The 19,427-nt window shown below is 39.4% G+C and overlaps 2 protein-coding genes across 4 annotated transcripts in view; one reads left to right on the top strand and one right to left on the bottom strand.

Annotated features, from left to right (window-relative positions):
• The window catches only part of ELK3 (ETS transcription factor ELK3), a 409,974-nt gene that overhangs the window by 106,180 nt on the left and 284,367 nt on the right, over positions 1-19,427 (top strand). The window lies entirely within an intron of this gene.
• USP44 (ubiquitin specific peptidase 44) lies at positions 493-19,341 on the bottom strand. Of its 3 annotated transcripts, none has more exons than XM_063134682.1 (6): positions 19,297-19,341; positions 10,443-11,939; positions 4,409-4,607; positions 3,370-3,478; positions 1,502-1,707; positions 493-1,147 (listed from the first exon to the last, which is right to left on the bottom strand). In XM_063134682.1, exons 2-6 carry the CDS (start codon positions 11,862-11,864, stop codon positions 948-950), a joined length of 2,136 nt encoding a protein of 711 aa, XP_062990752.1. In that variant the 5' UTR covers positions 11,865-11,939; positions 19,297-19,341; the 3' UTR covers positions 493-947. The 3 variants fall into 3 exon arrangements, with proteins under 3 accessions (XP_062990752.1, XP_062990754.1, XP_062990753.1); XM_063134684.1 differs by lacking the exon at positions 19,297-19,341 and adding an exon at positions 19,244-19,255; XM_063134683.1 differs by lacking the exon at positions 19,297-19,341 and adding an exon at positions 16,671-16,736.

Here is a 19,427-nt window from a genome sequence, read left to right as displayed (position 1 = left end):
CCAGAACTGTACACAGTATTCTAAGTGTGGTCGCACCATAGATTTGTATAAAGGCAGGATAATACTGGCAGTTTTATTCTCAATTCCTTTTCTTATAATGCCTAACAATGGAGTTTGCCTTCTTTACAGTGGCCGCACACTGGGTGGACATTTTCATTGAACTGTCCACCAGAATTCCAAGATCTCTTTCTTGTTTGGTCACCGCCAGCTCAGATCCCATTAGGTTATACTTGAAGTTGGCTTTTTTTGCCCCAACGTGCATCACCTTGCACTGGCTTACATTGAACCACATCTGCCATTTGGACGCCCATTCTCCCAGCTTAGAGAGGCACTAGGATCACAGTAATGTTAGCCATCTCCCATTGCCTTTGCCCAGCACTTTAGTGATTGTGTGGATAAGTTATTATAGTTTACTAAGTACAGGTATAAATTGTACTTTTTTCTTAGGAGGACTCTTCAGCTCAGAGAGGAAAGTAAAAATTTAAACAGACATGGACAAGATTTTTTTTTAATTCTGTAGAAGCAAGACAGACTCCTGCAGACAAAGTCAAAGGTACTGCCAAAAATGTAGTATAAATGCACACTTTTTATATAAAAAAATCCAGAATTACACAAGATGCCCACTGAAATTCCTCATCTCTATTTCCTACACTAAAATATAAAAATGCTGAAAAACAGCTTGAGGTAAGATTTAAAAATCCAAATGGCAATTTTCTTTTTTAAAAAAATAGCTATACAGTCGTCTAGTAACTTAGGAAGTTACCTACCATGAATATAAAGTATTAATTTATACTAAACTTTTCCCCCAAATTTTTTTTAGCAAGTACAAAAGAATTTTAACACATACATTGTTTCCCAAGACAGATTTAGCACAATACTGCACTTGTCTCAATACATGTACAAGTGACAATTCAAACTTGTACTGTACTCAGTAAATTGGCTTTGGCTTAGCTGTTACTGTCTACACTGGAACAATTAACTTCAGTATTTGGCTGTTTTCCAGAAGGTGAGTCAAGACCTGATACTCTACAATGTCCATTTGCCTGAGTAACTCGTTGGGTATAAAACAAAATGTAGGCCTGCGCCTTGCATACTTCTTCCATAGTGCACATGTTGAGCTTGGAATCATTGCAGTGTACCCAGACTCCTAAAACAGAAAAGCAAAGTAATGTAAAATCATCCTAGCACTTAATATTTTTGGAATAAAAAAAATCACAGGGTTTTAATGATTACAATTTATCATTACATTTTACATAGGGATCCTGAAGTATTGGAAGAATATTCCCTAAAAGTGGGAGATTTTATATCTAGAGCAATTGATACGATAGATCAGCCTTTCAGTGTAGTATTTGCTACAATTTTATAAGATCCCCTGTTTAAGAGTGTCTTAAGAATTTTGAGAGACTGCTTATGGCAATATAAATTCACTACAGAATGTTATTGCCTCTAAGAAGAGCCAAACTTAAAATTGGACTGCACATTTAAAATTCCTTGTTTGTACCTTCATCTGAATTGTAGCAATAGGCAGTGTAATGTCCCGAACCAAATCCTTTCCCATGATGCATCACAACAGCAGACAGGTCGTAGATAAAGCAGTCTGGTACAAGGGACTTTAGAGATTCTCTGCAGCAATAGGGCTCCATGTTTAGCATCTGATCAAAGCTGACATGCACACCAATCTTTTCACGATGATTGCGTCCTGACCATCTTAGCAGAGAAAAAAGTAAGTACAATTTTAAAATGATTTTTCTAGTTCTTTTTCTGGAAGTATTTTTAATGTAACTAAGGGTTAAAAATCTCCACTTCTGTTCTAAAGTATGAATCTCCCTCAGTGGGGGTAGTTACTGAATCATACAGTTGGAGGGTGCCATTTAGGCCATTTAAGTCCAACCCACAGCTCTGTACAGGAAATCCAGAGCTAGAGAATCAAACAGATGAGCTGTCCAAACTCTGCACAAAAATCTCCAACTGAGGGCGAGCCTACACTCCCATAGATAACTGGTGTTATTGTCAAACTGCTCTTACCACTGAGAAGTTTCTCCTAATGCTCAATCAGAATCTACTCTCCTGTAGCTTAAATCCAACAGATCTAGTCCTGCCCTCTGAGGCAGAAGAGTACCACTATTTGCCCTCTCCTATGTGACAACACTCCTCAAATACCAAAAGGGGTGTCTTATTCTCTGCCCGCCCACCCCCACCCCCAGGAGTCTTCTCTTCTCCATTGCCCACCGTTACTTTCTCATGTACTACTATGGGAACATGCCTAGAGCCACCCCCATTTCAGGGTTCAGATTCATTGCATCTGCCCTCTTCACAGAAAACGTCGCTGTTTCATTCAATTCAATGCTCCTTTGCTCATCTATTTCTTTACTGCCAAAAGTTCACAGCTTTTCTTGACTCTAGGTCTCATGTGGTTTTTACTCCTATCTCACTCTTGGCTGTTCACTGTTCAAGTCCATGTGATCCATCACCTCTAGTCCCTGCTTTTCTGTCCACTGCCTATTTAATCATGCTCTCCTTCCCCATACTGACTCCCATGAAAAACATGTAGCCTATCCGATCCTCAGGCCCTGTGTAAGCTTCCTTCATGGCAGCCTTCAGTACAGCTTTTCCCAACCTGGTGCTCTCTGGGTATGCTGAGTTGAAGTTGAATATATCTAGAGGGTGTCAGGTTGAGGAAGGGTATTTTAGTGTTCACTCTTTTTTTTGCTCAGTCCCCATCTCTCCTCCACCTCTCTTTTCTCATATTCTTGCATATTACCCCCTTGGCTACTCTGCCTCTTCACTTGTTTTGCCTATGGACTCTACACTTCCTGGGACATCTTTCCAATCAACTTTTGCATCCTCACTCTTTCATAATGTTCTCTTGATCTCTAATGCAGGGGTAGAGAAGTTGTGGTGTTCCAGATGCTGTACTACTATTCCCATTGTTCTCAGTGGCTTGTCATGTTGGACTCCAATTCCCATCAGCCCCAGCCAGCATCTGGGCTTCAAGTTTCCTGCCACTGCTCTAAGACCTATGTGAGGTCTTCATTTCAGCCAAAGTGACAACTTTGTCTCCTCTCATGGAAGCCACACTGCTAAAATTTAGATACCAATAGCTTCATTCCTTGAGCGGTTGAAATATTCAGAACATTTCATGACATACGCACTAGTTCCATGATTGCAAAAAGCATTAACACCAACTTACAGTACAGATAATTGGCACACCATCTAGATGGAGTCCAGAATTTTGCTGGAATTTCAGGAAACATTCTTTATAGCTCAACTAAATATACAGACCTTTAAAAAACAATAACCCAAAATTCCTTGAAAGAAGGCTGCCAGCCCACATTAATAAGCTAGCAAAGAGATAATTTACTACGTTACCTGAACCGCTTAAGGTGTAACCGCAAAACTTGAGGTAGTCGGCATACCATAAGCTGCTTCTGTGCTTCTGTGAGTATAACAGGCTTAGAAGAAAACTTTCTTCGTTTTGCTGTTAAAAAGAAAAAGATCTGCCACTCAAATTCATAATAGACCAACTACTCAATTAAATGAACACACTTTATTACATGCCACACAAAAGTTGCTTCATTTTGCCATTTCATTCTACAGCTACTCAACCAGATAGTGATTTAAGCAGGTATTCATTCTGGAACTATACTGAAAATATTATTTTGACTAATAGAACATTCAAGACACAACTAGACTGTATAGCAGGGGCAGGCAAGCTGTTTTAGTCAAGGGCCCCGACAGCATCCCTTGATCGAGCTGACATGCCAGATGTTGTCAAGGGAGTGAGGCCCGCCCCGAAGCTGTGATATCATTTGGCCTTGATATCCTGTGATATTATTGGCCTTATCCCATCCACTTTTTCTCTCTCTGTGCTCCTCTCTGCATGGAAAAAGGGACTCAGTTATGGCTTGCAGGACTAAGCCCTGGTCAAGTCAGGCTCTTCCGCATCCCTGCATTTTAACTGGGGTGTGAGTGGCACAGGAAGGTTCTCAACTCAGCTGAGGACGCTGATGAGGGGACAGGGCTTGGGGAGGAGACGATCGGGTCTGTAGAACATGCCCCATCTTCCATGGGCCAGATTGGGGATCTCCATACACCAGATTAGATCCACAGGCCAAAGGCATTGGAGAACATGCGAAATGTGGAGTCCTGGTAAAGAACGACTAACGTACTGATGGAATAGATATTATTACATTTCTTGAAATTTCCTTTACCTGAAACATGACATTATAATGCAAGCTCAAGGTACTGTTCACATCTCACTGTTAAACATTTCACACACATACACAAGAGGTATTTTTTCTGATTATGTGTATATATTAATGTACTTGTAGTATCTATGCTTTTAACTTTCGCTAGTTCACATGTTAAATGGAAGTCAGATGTGAAAGTACATACTGCCTTTACTCACTGTTGCACTGATCACAAGCGTATATCTTTCCTTCCAAGGCTTCAGTTTCTGTAAACTTGGCCAACATTTCTGTCAACAAGCATGGATACTGACAGGTTGTCTCCTTTCCATTGCAGTGGTATCTTTCAGGAAATTCCAGTGACAGGTCCCAGAAGGGTTCTATAGTATTTGACTTATTATCACATGCAAGACATGTTACCTGTCAAGACAAACCAGCACTTAATTTGAGTCCTCAACCCTCCGGCCAGCCCCCTCCCAATAAATTAAGAATAACAGCAGCTTGATATGTATCAATCACAGATTCAAAGAGAAACTAGTTGCTTTCTCTCTCATATTGAAGCATCTTCAACATTGTCTGGCTTCGGACAACATGATAACCCACGGTGGTTTAAATAGTTGATGGTTGTTTGTTTAACCCACCATGTGTTAGTATGTTGTGTAGCAGGAGTTTTTTAATCAACAGTTAGTTATTTGACTGAAAACCAATGCTGTGCAGAGTTGGCTATTTGAACCACTGTTGGTTATCGTGTTGTGTGGAGGCCACCATTGGTTATTTCCTCGGCCACCATTGGTTAGTTCAACAGCTACAGAGTCGCAAGGCAAGAGTGGTCAAAGCGGTGGCTGCCACTCTAGTCCAGCCAGCAAGATAGATTTTCGGCAGCAATGGCTGATGGGATACTAGCAGGAGGACAGGGGAGGGGAAAGAGGGTGGGGGATGAGTAAGTCAGCTCAGCCTGGACTAATAATCAACTCAATGCTGATCCTAATCCACACCATGGTTGATTATTATCATGTCATGTGGGGAGTTTCCCCATAGATAAACTGCTGAGTTGGTTATTACCGCACCATTGACAATTGTGTTGTCCAAATGCAGCCCCTATCTTGAAAATGGTTGACTGGTCTTTATTTTCAAGTCTAAATTAAAACCATGAAGTGTTTACTATTTACTATTTTCATTTTAATACATCATTTTAGTACATCTCAGTGAGCTCTTTACATAATCCTTCATTTCAGCCCTTATCATTCATTCACTATGAAGAAACCTAAACACATATTCCAAGCCTGGTTACCACTGATTTTTCTTAAATATTTCCCCGTAGTTACTGAAAATAGTGTTTAAATAGTGCCTTAATTCTAAAAAGCTACCCTAATCAAAGAAAGAAAAAGTGGTAAGGACCCAACCTCAATGCAAGCAACCTCACTGGTATCTTGCTGTTATTTTCCACTGTACTGGTATTAAATTTAACTGCAATTATTCTGCAAATAAATATTTTCTATCTCATCAGTACAGTGACAATTTTTTCCTTAAAGTGAATTTCTAACAGATTACAATTTTTCACAGTGAGGCAAATAGTCATCTACTGAAAGTAAAAAAATAAGCTGACATTCATTTTATATATATTAATACAAAAGTTTTATTACATTTCCTAGTTATAAGCAATCTAAAATTGCTTTAAAATACTATGTGCAAGGCAGATCTGGAAAACCCCGCAAATATGCAAAAAACAACAACCTTCCACCTTGTGGGTGGCCCTGTTTTACTGCTGATAGGCACAGGACCACCAAGTTCACTATTAGATACAGCAATTTATTTATTAAAAGCTGCTTTTGCAAATTTCAAGGTGTCTTTGATACAGAAGTAAAAACAGACGAATGGCAACAACAATATGCCGTTATACAAAGAGTGCCATCTACAGAATTATACATCGGAAAGCATAACTCTACTTCAGAGAACTCCCTTAAGAAGTGTACAAAAGCGATTTTGTTTCAAATGTGGAATATTTACAACAATGAAGGGCAGATAGTAATTTCCAGATATTTTAGGCTTCAACTTCTAGCATTCCTGACCACTGGCCATGTTGGCAGGGGCTTCTGAAAGCTGAAGTTAAGAACATCTGGATATGTACCACAGTGTCTGAAAATCTACTTTCTGCCCTAATATAAGGCATCCAGAACCATGTTCCTCTAAGAGATATATGCGCATCATATGTCACTTGAACGCCGACTTATACTGTCAGTTCAGGAAAACTCCTCCCCCTCCCCGCCAGATTAATTAGAAAAGAATTGTTTCAGAGTAAACATTACAACTAATTTATGGAAATCACTGTCACCATGCAAGGATCTGATTCCTCAACTAAATCATTACGTGGATTGGATAATTTTCTTCACATTCTAACTTTCTCCATGGAATGAGCAGATTTGTTCATGCTGTATAAGCATATGGTGAAGGGAGCAGCAGGGAGGGATCTACTGTGCCTTTGAGAAAAATCTGGCGGGATACTACACACAGAAGTACTGCACACGGCCAGCTGCCACATGGAGATATTTGAGGAAAGCCTCCACATTGGCAAAAGATAATCTTATCACCAATCCATAGTTGGAGAAAGCCAGTGTGGAAAAGTAGTTAGGTGCTGGACTGGGATTTGGGAGATCCTGATTCTAGTCCCCACTCAGCCATGAAGCTCATTGGGCCAGTCAGTGACTCTGAGACCAACCTGCCTCACAGGGTTGTTGTGATGCTAAATGGAGTGGAGTAGGGCCATATAAGCTACTTTGTGTTCCTTGCAAGAGGAAAAAAGGTGAGATTAATAATAATAATAATAATAATAATAATAAAAATAATAAATATATGCTCCCAGAAGAGCATGCAATCTGCATGAACACTAGAAACTATATTATCTGTGAAGCTCTTGCGAGCATTGTCCTTTTGATACCATGGTTATGGATTGCTTGCAGAGGCTTTCCTACAATGTTGGGCTCTCTAGGTTTCCGGGACTCGGAAGGGTGTAGATGCAGATGTCTTTTTTCCTAAGTGTAAGCCGCTCTGAGAGCCTTTTTTGGCTGAGGAGCGGGGTATAAGTATGATAAATAAATAAATAAAAATAAATAAAATAAACTTCACCTTAATGATCATGCTGGATATTTGACACCTGGCTACCCTCCATATTTCTATCAGGAGCAGCCAGTGTGCAAGTACTTCAAAGCTAATACATTTACTACCACAAAGATATTATCTGATGGTACTTCTTATAGGATGGCCATTAGTGTGAGTACATAAGTTGAACTACCACTAAAATAAGTTCTTAGGTGCTTCCAGCAATATTCTTAATGCCATTTAGGAATAGGTATGCTAGGACCACAGAGAGTATTCTAATAAACAGCTTCAAACTATTTATTCCAGAGCAGTCCCAATGTTAGTAGAGATACTCTGGAGTAAATGAATTGAGTATAAAATTACCTGAAATGCTATTAGTATCTCTCACCTCCTTAAGATTAAAGTAACTAGGTGACAGGAGGCAGATTAAATAAACTGAAATTAAGAAGAGTATATTTTCCTATATAGCACAATATCAAATACAGGTGAATTTAAGTGAAGGTATTTTACTGTATAAGAAATAGAAAAGCCACAACAGCTGCAGCCACTTATTCTGCTGGCATGCATTATACGAACATCCCAATTCAGTGACGGAAATTTAAGTCAGCTTTGACCTGGAAACCCCTCCTGTTCCAGCTGTCAGCTACCCTAGTATGTCTCTCAACTTACAGACTACACGAAGTTGTGCGGTTTCATATTAAAATGTTTGTAGCTTATAATGGGAGAATTAAAGTCAGTTTTCCCCTGTAGTACATTACAATTGTCTTAATATGCTGTTTAGTTTTATCTGTATGTAAAATAATAAAAAATAAGTGGATTGTAACTAAAAAGGAAAGCTAATCTAGCATGATATATATCCTGCTACTAACAAACTCACTGAAGCAAAAGGCCAAGACATCAGCTTCAGAAGACATTAATTTACAACTATAAGTAGGCTCATCAGTTATCACTTTGATGTGGTCATGTCATAATCAGTCTGCTCTTCTGAGGAGGAATGGAGATACTAACTTGCTTACTATAATCCTACCTCTGGCCTCCAACTTAATGCTTTCTTGAAGACACTAAAACACACACACCCTATAGCTACAATTACCATAAGAGCAGTTTTTTTGTATTTGACAGTTACTATTCCATAATTTTGACTTACTTGCTTTAAATATTTTTTAAAGTTATTTTGATTTGATAACTAGTCTATAGAAACCATGAAGTCAAACCATGGCTAAACTCACACAACATGATAATCCACACTGACTGGGTTTGTATGACATGACAACCTATTTAGATTGCCATGATGTCTAAACCCAAAATGCTTTCTATAGAATGATTATTTAGGGGCAATAAACCACACTGACAACCCATGGTTTGTTCCAGAGGTTGTTTGCCCCACAATGGTTGGCATGTCATCCAAATCCAGCAGTCATTTCACGACCATAAGAAGATGTTGATTCCCCTCAACAACTTTTCACAGCTCCCATTCAGAGTAGTTACTATGAAAAGGAGACATGAAAAGGGAGGAGTCAAGATCCGCCCTTTCTGGGATTGGAGACTTGGGAAATGTTGAATGGAAGCAGGACACTGACAAGTGGTCAGTTTAACACTTAAAACTGAGAGGATCACCATGCGAAAGGGGGAGATATTGTGTGTCCCCCACTTTTGATGCACCTACTTTTTTACCCTTGCCAGTGCTTTTCAGTTGTGCACAAAATTAGCCTATATGCAGTCTTGTCAATTTCTTTGACTGGTACCTACTGCACTTTACTCCCTTTGACAGCTGAAACTTACAAGGACATTGACACAGCAGGGCTATACATATTGGACAGCAGTAAGAGCGCATTTTTGCATTTGCAAAAGACCAACGAATTTATGACCCTGTTTGCACAATCAGAGCAGGAAAGTGGACAAGATGGGGAATCAAGACAGGCTCTGCTGTGAAGGACATTGGGATACTGGGGAGAGGACCAGGGGAAAGGAGGGAGAGAACAAGCCACGGTGAGCCCAGTAGTCTGTTGGACACATTGTGGGTTGTTCTGCAAATAAGCAACACTGCATAGCTTATTCGCAGGGTGGTTTAGCCTTAAACCACCATTCACTAATGAACTGAAAATAATACTCTTTAATTTACCAGGCTTTTTAAAAAAAGTTCAGTTTGTAAGCATTGTTGCATTATGCTGGGTTCTTTTCTTCTTTGGTATGTTTTATTATGTTTTTGTTGTATTATTCTATTTTTGTAAGCCCCTCCAACAGTTTCAGCTTCAGAAAAGCTAATAAATATGCATTCATTAAAACTCTAAACTGTACCTTCATCTATAGAATCCCAAGGGATTAAATACAATTACAATAAAAATGTAGACATAAATACAATAAAACAAAGAAGTATAAAACTATTCAACTAGTGAAAGACACAATCCATTTAAAATGCCTGGGCAAATAAAAACATTTTGACCTGGTATCAAAAGGAATATTGGCACCAGTCACACTTCGCTAGGAAGGCAGCACCAGAGATAAGGCCTTTTCTTTGTAAGCGCATAAAGCTCTTCTCGCAATGATGGAATTTGGAGAAAAGGATTCCTCTAACAATCTTATGGCATGAGAAGGATGGTATAAGAGTAGGATCTCAGGCTGTAGGTCTGGGAAAGACTTCTGCTCAAGACCTTAAAAAGCCAGCATACAACACTGAGCTAGATGGACTAATATTCTGAGTCAATATAAGGCAGCTGCACATGTTCAACTTGTGAGGTATTTAATTTCCTTTAAAATCATTTCTTAACTCATTCACTTCTAATAATTTTAGTTCAATCTTTTAAATTGTCACATAAATCGTTTAAATCAACTATGGAATGAATTCCCCACTGAAGCCCGCCTGGCACCAACATGGTCATATTTTCGGCACTAGGTTAAGACTGCCCTCTATGCCTAGACATTTAATGGCATATGATGGGGCTCTTATGTCGGCTGTCTAGAACAGTTCTGTTATTGAAATTGAATTGAAGTTTCATATCTTTAAAAAAAATGACCATGTTTTATTATAATGTTTTTATTATATTTTTCTGTATTTTTTAATGAACTGTTGTGAACCACTCAGAGAGCTTCAGCTATTGGATGGCATAGAAATAAAATAAATAATTAAATAATATAGCTTTGTGGAGATACGCAACATACCTGACTTAAAAGCTGTCCATGAAAAATAGTATTGATCACGTTCAAAACCTGTTTAATGAGTTTCCTTTGAGAAGTGGGAATGAGGGCTGGACATTTTGTCCTAGCTGTCTCCAGTTCTTGCTGTACTTTATCCAAAAGTTCACAGAGAAATTCCTGAGCATCTTGTTGGGCATAACCACGAAAGGCTGGGATTAGTCTCCAAACAGAATGGAGCATCGCAAAAGGAGACACCAAAGCCCACTTGCCAGACCACATGACTTGGAACAAAGTATGTAGTTCATGACAAAGAGAAATGTACTTTGAGCTTGGCTCCTTAGGCTGAATAAGTTCCATATTTCTACTATGCGATGCTCCACCACTTAAGCCTGATGACACACTAGATCGCCTTGCAGTAGATGTTTTATCTTTAACGTGGCTTTTGTTCACATGAAAAATAGAGCCAGCTAATAGAGGATGTTTAGATGATGATCTTGTTTTCCCATTGGCTGCAGCTGCTAACAACTCTTGAGTTTGGTTCAAATCAAGCTTTAAAAAACATTCCCTAAATATGAGCAAGTGACTCAATACCTGAAGAATAGAGTTCATATAGCATGTATTTCCCAAGTTTCGTAATCCTGTTACACCAGGAGTCACAGTAGGTCTTCGTTTAACTGGAGAGTCTATTTTTTTTAATTTTACTTCATCTGAGGTAGCTGTTACTTTCAACTCAAGAGCAGAGTCCAAATGTTGTGGCATTTTTAGTGCATAGAGTGGTATTTCTGAGGATTCTTTATTTTGATTTTGCAAGCGAAAGCTCTTCCTTGGGGGCATTTTTTCCATTTCTTCCTTCAACTGGCGCTTCCGCTCTTCTCTTTTCTTCCTAGCATTGATTCTTCTTTCTTCCGCCTCCTCCCTTAGCTTCTCTTCTTCTAAAATCCTTTTTCCGCTTGGTGTCAGTTCAAACCAAGATCTAAATACTTTGCCCATTAATGCATGCCTCCTGTGCCACAGAGCTGTGAACATACGGTCTTGATTACGAAGCAAAGCTTGTGCATTATTATGTGAAAGATCATCACTTGTGCCCATCGATCGCAAAGTCCTGCCACTACGAGTAGTACAGTCATAATTTTGACTCTTGATTGCACTTAATGTACTTCGCAAGAGTTTTAAGTCACCAGTTGCATTATCATTAAGAACATAGTCATCACAAAGGTAGCAGAAAACATACAGCTCATTCACTTCCAATGCTACTGGATGACTGCTTTCCTGAAAGTGCTTTAGTGCATGTTCTTCAATGTATCTTCCACAAGCAACATGTGAGCATCCTAGGCAGGCCCATACAGATTCTGTAGTATTGCATACCATGCAATGCCATTTGTGAGGATTCACGATGGAATGGTCCTGGGCAAGCCGCAGACGCCCTACGTGTTTACATTTATCCATTGTCAACACTACAATGCTGACAAAATGCTACAGAAATGCATCATCCATACAGTTCCCCAGTCTTTTCATTTTGACCTGAAAGCAGAAAAAAAAAGTTAGTTGCACTTGCTATGTTAAGACTCTGTAGAATACACAGTGGCTCAGTTTAGTCAACACAGTGTGAAAACTCCACTCAACGGTTGAGTTTTTAGGAGGTACTCCCCACACATGTTCTAACGCCACCTTGTGTGACTGTGGGCTACCATGGAGTTGAGCAAAATCCATTGATTGACAGTTCCTCCACCCTCTCCTCTCCCCTGGTCCTCCCAATGGTATCCCATCAGCCATTGCTGCAAAAAACCCAACACAATCCTGGTGTCTCTCCTAGAGCTGCACTCTATAGCCAGTGGGAAAAGTCAACTCAACGGAAAACTCCACAGAGCCCTCCATACAACACAACTGTTGTGCAGAAACTCTCCTCTGTAAAGCATGGATATTCAGCATGGAGTGTTCCCCCCCACCCAAAAAAAACACCCCTCCACCGTTGCATGGAATTTTCCCACCAGACAACACATTTCTCAATGGTGGTGTAAAAACTCCACTGTAAAGTTCTAAAACCACGGTTGAGAAACGTGTTGTCTGAACTGAGCCTATATATTTGCTCATTAATAATGCTCTTTTTAAACATTAAAATTCAATTGTAGTTAATTGACCCAGGTATCTTAATCAAATCCAGGTATCATAATCAAATTCTTATTTTCAGAGGTATGAGATGGTAACTTGGGAGGAGCACAAAAAGTCAAGCTACTAAAGCAACTAAGATTTAGGCATATCAATAGTATAGAGTAAGGTTATATTACCACTATCTTTCATATTAGTAATTTGTTTAACAAATTCCATTTTAGAATTACCCAAATTGGAACCTCATAAACAAGGATTTCAAAGTAGATACATTTATTTATATAGACATTTATTTTAAGATGAGTGACTAACGAAGGCCCGATTTTGGCCAAGAGCTAGTTCTTAGTGGCAACAAAACACAGGATCACATGTAAAGCATCCAGCATTGACACAAGGCGGCTTATTGCTTTGGTGCTGGAATCAAGCCCTGTCACTTGTGCTGGGTCAGCAGCTGTCACCTGCACAGCTGCTATGACACTTAGAATAAGATCCTATGTTGCACATGAGCATCATATGAGAGTTTTTTTCAAGACAGATAGCAGTAAAATGTGAGAGGAGCCCCAAAGTCCTCATACAGTCTCTAAGGGTAACTGGGGGTCCATATACTTAGTACAGGTAAAATATTGCATAGACAGAACAATGAGGGGATAGGGCTTTAAGACAAAAGAAGAATTTGTCCTCATTTGCAAGGGAGAATAGGAGTTATTTTTTAAAATGTAAATGAAGAGTTTAAGGAGAATAATCCACCTCTTCCAGAATATGACTGCAAATATAAAGACAGTGATATGACTTATTAACGTTACATTTTTAAAAAACCCAAAAAATGAATTAATTAGCTCAATTACTTTTCCTTATGCATATTTGAAAATTTGCCATCGTTAACCTGAAGCAACCAGTTTAAGAGAGACTTCTGTTTATTAACTCAAGGCCCAATTCTTGAAGGTGGTCCACTGACAAACTACTAAGATCGGATATAACACTTACTGTTTCTATACATCACCACATACTGTACCTACATGTTACCACAAATCATGGAACTGCAAACCTAGTCCATGATATTGCGAAGTACTGGGACATGAGTCAATGCACTTTAGCCTGATAAGCAGTCCAAAAAGTCAAACCTATTTCCAGTTCTATAAGTACTACATGGTTTGATAAGAGGTGCATTATGTATCTTTTATTATAAACCACCCAGATAGTTTCTGTTTTAAGGACAGTAAGAAAAATCTTTCTAGAGAACAGACAAAAACTCTACCTTGTGTAGCACTGTTTCCAACAGAGAGTAGCAAGACACCCCTGGGAATTTTCAAGCAGGGCTGGAAGGCAACAGCTCTCCTCTGTTGTTTGTCCCCAACATCTAGTGCTCAAAGGTATGATGCCTCTGAACCTGGTGGTTTAGTTAAGAGACCTCCCTTCCATGACCCTTTCAAAAGTTGTATTTGTCCTCCTGCCTATCAATTTCATTGCATGGCTATGTGTTTATGCATTATGAGTGAAGGAGAACTTCTGTCTCCACACCATTCATAATTCAATAAGCCTTTTATCATATCCTGTCCTGCCCTTTTCCCTTTAGTCATCTTCTTTGTTAACTAAGAAGCACCAAATGCTTTAATTTCCTTATTGGGAAGATCTTTCAGCAGAGAATGAGTAAACAAAACCAAGATATGATTAAAATGCTTCCTTGCAATTAATGAGAAATATATACACGGCTCCTACATTTAACAAAAATGTAAGAGTAGCCCACAGCGTAATTAGTTGTGTATGCCTGGCTTTTAAAAAAATGAGAATCTTTAAAAACAATCTAAGTACAAATAGAAACCTGTACATTAAGGCTGACTTAAGTATAATTTTATAAATCACTGATTTAAATCATCTTGGTTTGCCTCACTGTACCTTAGCTGCAGTACTTCTCCCAGCTCACTAATGGAAGAATAAAACTAATTCCCTCACTAATGAAGGATAAAACTTAAGAGTAATGATGTATTCATTCCCTTTATGTCATATTCATCATGAAATCTTCATAAAGCAGGAATTAATTTTAATTAGTAGTAAGATATTAGTAATTAACTATTTTGATTTTAACACATCTTATTAGCAAAACAGGCATTACATTCAGTGCTGGACAACTCACAGAGATACCAACTCCTACAAGTACCAACCAGTATTTTAATTATTTTACAAACAAGGCCTTCCAGCAATTTTCTATATTAAATATCTCACTAAGTACAGAAATTAAATGACCAAAGCCAGAATGTATAATGAATATATGATAAATCTGGTCTAGTACTCTAGTTTCTTGAACACTTAATATAAATTCTTTTAATAATGCAATCCTATACATTTCTACTCACAAGTAAGGCTCATTGAATCCCAGATAAATACTGCAATCTAAATGAATATGACAAGGTATATATATTATTGGCGTAATCTTATACATGTTTACTCAGAAAGTCCCATCCAATTCAATGAAGATTGCCCACAGGCAAATGCAGCCTAAAGAAGTTTACATGGACTAGTTCATAGCCAACAAAATATAAGAGCATTCTGATTTACACATTTTAGATCATTTAACTTGATTATGCACTGCCTAGTCTCTCCCAAGACCACAATATAACTACCTGCAAGGGCTTATTTATTCAGATCTAAACACTAATTTAAAAGAGAAAAATCAAATTCACATCCAGTATCAAAATGTGGTTTATTTCCTCATCAGTTGGCAGCAGTATTTTAAAATAAGTCCTAAATGTGTATTTCCTTTGCCTTGACAGCCAGAATGTCTACCAGTGGAATAATCCCAATCCCATTAGATGGAAAAGCAGTTACACTAGCTGAATGAAATATGAAAAATGGTACATCAGAAGCCTATCCAGACACAAATATAACTACAGAAATGCCACAGCATCCACAATACAGTTCTATTTAAAACAGGATGGAGACATCACAGCACCTTTCTAGAGTTATGGTGTGCATTAAATTAAGCATTTGCTGCTCCTTACGTTATGATAAGCTCACTTACAACCTGCACAGGAAACCTCTCCACAGTTTATTCATACATAATAACTTCTGCAACCACAAATTTATGTGGAGAAATCAGCAACAGAGTTGAAACATCAGCTGTCTGTTCCTGGCCCTCTGAGTGGTATCCAGAAGAAAGAAAGGTTCACCTTGTTGTTGCAAGAACCCTCAAGAAATCCAAAACAAGTGTCAATTCCCTGTTCCACGGTTGGTCTAGCTCCTGCTTCTCTTCCCTTCTGCCTCTCTAAAAATAATCATTGTGCTTGTAGTTTTACCGCTGCTGCATTTCTGGGGCTATGTGAAAGATGCTCCAAGTACAGGTGGATTTGTAGGCCCACAGGGATGAAATCCTGTTCAAATAGCCCACCTGAGACTCCTCTGCTATATAGGATGTAGAACACTGAATCCTTCAGAAAAAGAGAAATATTGGAGGAGCAAAATCTCCTGCAGAGCTTATCCTCCCCTGTAACCCTTCCCTTCTTCTCCCAGAAAGTAACTCAGAGGTGTTGATAGAATTTAAAAAAGTCATATACCATATTTCTCCCACCCCCTCTCTGATCATTACCTCTTGCTAAAATTCAAATATCCAACCAAAGGACCTGAAATAACAAGATGAACTGCCATAGGGAGTGATGATGGGAGATAAATAAATCCGGTGGTATTCAGGATGGCACTCAATTTGAAATAGTGGTTACACCTCTGTGGTCCAACAGCTAAGAATTTGGTTTGGTTCTGGAAACTCTTTGTCATCATCTTTCCCACTCACCGTAGCTACTTACAAAAGGATAAAATGGGGAAATTTCACCACAACCTAGGTTAAGTCAGCATGGTATAGCAGTTAAGATTAGGATCAAGGAGACCCAGATTCAAATCCCCACTCAGCAATGAAGCTCACTTAGTGGCCTTGGGCCAGTCATTCTCTTTCAGTCTGACCTACCTTCAAAGGATTGTTGTGTGGATGAAGAAAGGGAAAGAACTCTGTACATTGCCCTGACTCCTTGGACGAAGGGTAGGAACAAAATAATAATAAAGTAAAATATTTCTGGTCCAAGATAGCATAGGGAGTTTCATGGATTTATTGAATACAGAGTTATTTTTACAGGTATGGAGTCATTTACTGAAGTGACTCACCAAGTAAGCTAGAACTTTCTTCAAGATCTAACTGTCAAGCCCAAAATTCATCACTCAACTTTTCTTGCAGATTTTCACCTACACCAATTGAAAGCCTATAAGCTCCTGCGGTCTCACACTTGGATATGAGAGAGAAAGTTGCTTTGATTCTAAACCAAACTCTTTTACTGTGTGAAAACTGAAGATGACAAAAGCAATTATCCATAAACATTGGATTCAAACAAGTGAAAACAATTATCTCAAAACAGATCAATCCTAAGAGAGAGAGAGAGAGAGAGAGTGTGTGTGTATATATAATATATATATCAACAGACCTTTTGCTAGAGGAACATACTGCAGACTGATGTGCTGACAGAGTTGGGTCTCAGTGATTATAACACGGGGAGTCTCATGCCTATGGATTAATAAAGCCCTCTCTCATTTCCACCTAACACTTTGCAATATCTTATATAAATTATCCTATTCCTACTGTTGGTTTGGCATAATTTCCCTCAGTCAGGTCTACCAGGGATACTAAAGGGTTTTTCATGCAACTATTTATAGTAGTAAGGACAATGCAGGCCTTCATGCCTTTATTATAGGGGAATAGGAGAGGACAAGTAGGAACTACAACAAAATATAGCAGTGTGGAATACTCCTGGTTCAGGATCCCAGCCACTCCATTCCATTGTCCCTCCCAGTTTCTGTCCCGCCCCCCAACAGTCATAGTCCCAGAGCATGCTCAGTATTCATAAGACTGTACTGGGAGTTCCCTCTCTACTTTTTTTGTACTTCCACAAATTTTGCAGTTCCCCAAACCAGCCAATATCTTCCCCCTTGTACGTGTATGGTACCACAACTGACAGTGGTTCCATATTGTGTAGTACTTTCCATCTGACAATGAAAAGTGTTCCTTGGTAACAGCACACCTAACACTAGCTCTTAATTATGACTTCATAAAATTTACACCACAGTAATTTAAGTACATGAAAATTTTACTTATTACAAACTTAGCATGTGTGAAACTTAAAAGTTAGTTTTATTACCACCTGCCATCATCAAAACACATGAACTACCACTCTCAGCAATACATACTTTGAGTGGCCCCTCTCTACATAATCTTTGTTAACCTAAAGAATGCATTCATCTCCTAGAAATAATGGGCTGGCTTTCTTCATACACTGTTTGGTTTCATTTCAATTTACATTTAATTGTAGCCCCTTACTGACCTATTAACAAATCTTCTAGTTCACATTGTTTTAGAGATTCCTCTCTCCCATATCTTTTGAAACTCTCTCAATGAGATTTATGCACACAAATGGGTTTGCCTCATTGTCAGTTATTCAAACTCAACAAAAGAATTCAAGTGTGGGGCCTAAACATTGTACTTGGCTGCTTAAGAACTCCCCAATTTTATAAAATAATATGCTTAAATGCCTCAAAATTTAGCACATTTAAGAAACATTTCCTGTTTTGAGGCTAACTTATATCAAGAAATAGTGTTTGAGACCAGTCTTCAGGTGCAGACTCAAGAACATTTAACACACACTTACAGTCCTTTGTATTTACAATCAGGATAGTTAAGGAACAGTAAAAAGAACAATTTCTCCTATTTTTCTAACGTATGTTCACCTAATCTGTATTAGCAACACACAAAGCAGGAAGTATTCCAGATTAATTAGGAAGAATAGGTGTCAACTTCCAAAATTACAAAGTGCATGTAAAGAAGGTGTGTGTTCGTCTTGTGTGTAAGAGAAGATTTATGGATTCAAAGAAAATGACAACCTACTGAAAATGCCAACCAATTAAGATTCTTCCCAGCAATGAACTTATTACAAACCTACTTCAGGTGCAACAAGTGTTCCTCCTAAGGGTAGGAGTTACATCTCTGACAATGGAAGGCTTAACAGGTTTACAAAAATCTTTCCACTTTCTTTGTGTGTAGCACATCAGTCCCATAGAGGTCTTTTATATATTTTGCAATATATAAGATGTTTTAGCCCATTTCCTTCCTTATCTAACCATCTCGAAGCGAAAACATCTAGCCATCCTGAATGACTTTTAACCTATGGAACCCGCAACATATAGGGACTGTCTCTGCATGATTCTTTACCCTTAAAACACTTGTGTTGGAAGTGGGGTGGGGGTTGTTGAATAGGACAAATCTCATAATACTGCCCACTCCAACTCACTTAAGAGGAAAAAGACAATTAAGCGATCCGTCCCGGCTCCCACATCCATAGTGGCGTCTCTGGGCTTCGACCCCGTGTCTTGGGGACATCACCACAAGAGAAGGAGCTTCTCTTGTTTTACTAATTCGAGGAAGCAAAGAAAGGGGCTGCACAAGAGAGTGGCTTCCAGGGCTTGTGTGAAAGAAGTTCCCTTTCCCGGCTCCTCCGGAGACGCGCCAAAACCGAACCGTAGAGCTGGAACTTCCAAAGTGACGGGGAGAGCAGAAGACAGTTGGAAGTAACGGGTTCCTCACAAGCAGAGTGGGCATCTTCCCCCACTGCCCACCCGCCACCCTCAGTGCCCCCTACCCGGTCCCCTCTGTCTCCGGGAGGCCGGGTGCGCCGGAGTCTGCCAACTCTCACCCGACTGGTTTGAGCCACGCCGCTGGGGGGAAACTCATTTAGTTGTTCAGTACCTCGCGCAGCCGTCGTCCTCGACGCTGCCGCCGTCCGCCTGCCGCCGCAGCCGCCATCTTGTGCGCCTCGGGCTCCCAGCGTCGCAAGCCCCCGCCCCCTTGGCAGCGTCAGCGCCGGCCCTCGCTTGCTC

The sequence above is a fragment of the Elgaria multicarinata genome, chromosome 9 (assembly GCF_023053635.1).
Source record: "Elgaria multicarinata webbii isolate HBS135686 ecotype San Diego chromosome 9, rElgMul1.1.pri, whole genome shotgun sequence".
NCBI classification, from domain to species: domain Eukaryota; kingdom Metazoa; phylum Chordata; class Lepidosauria; order Squamata; family Anguidae; genus Elgaria; species Elgaria multicarinata.
Note: the sequence above shows the minus strand (reverse complement) of the source record. Positions and strands in the feature narration are given on the sequence as shown.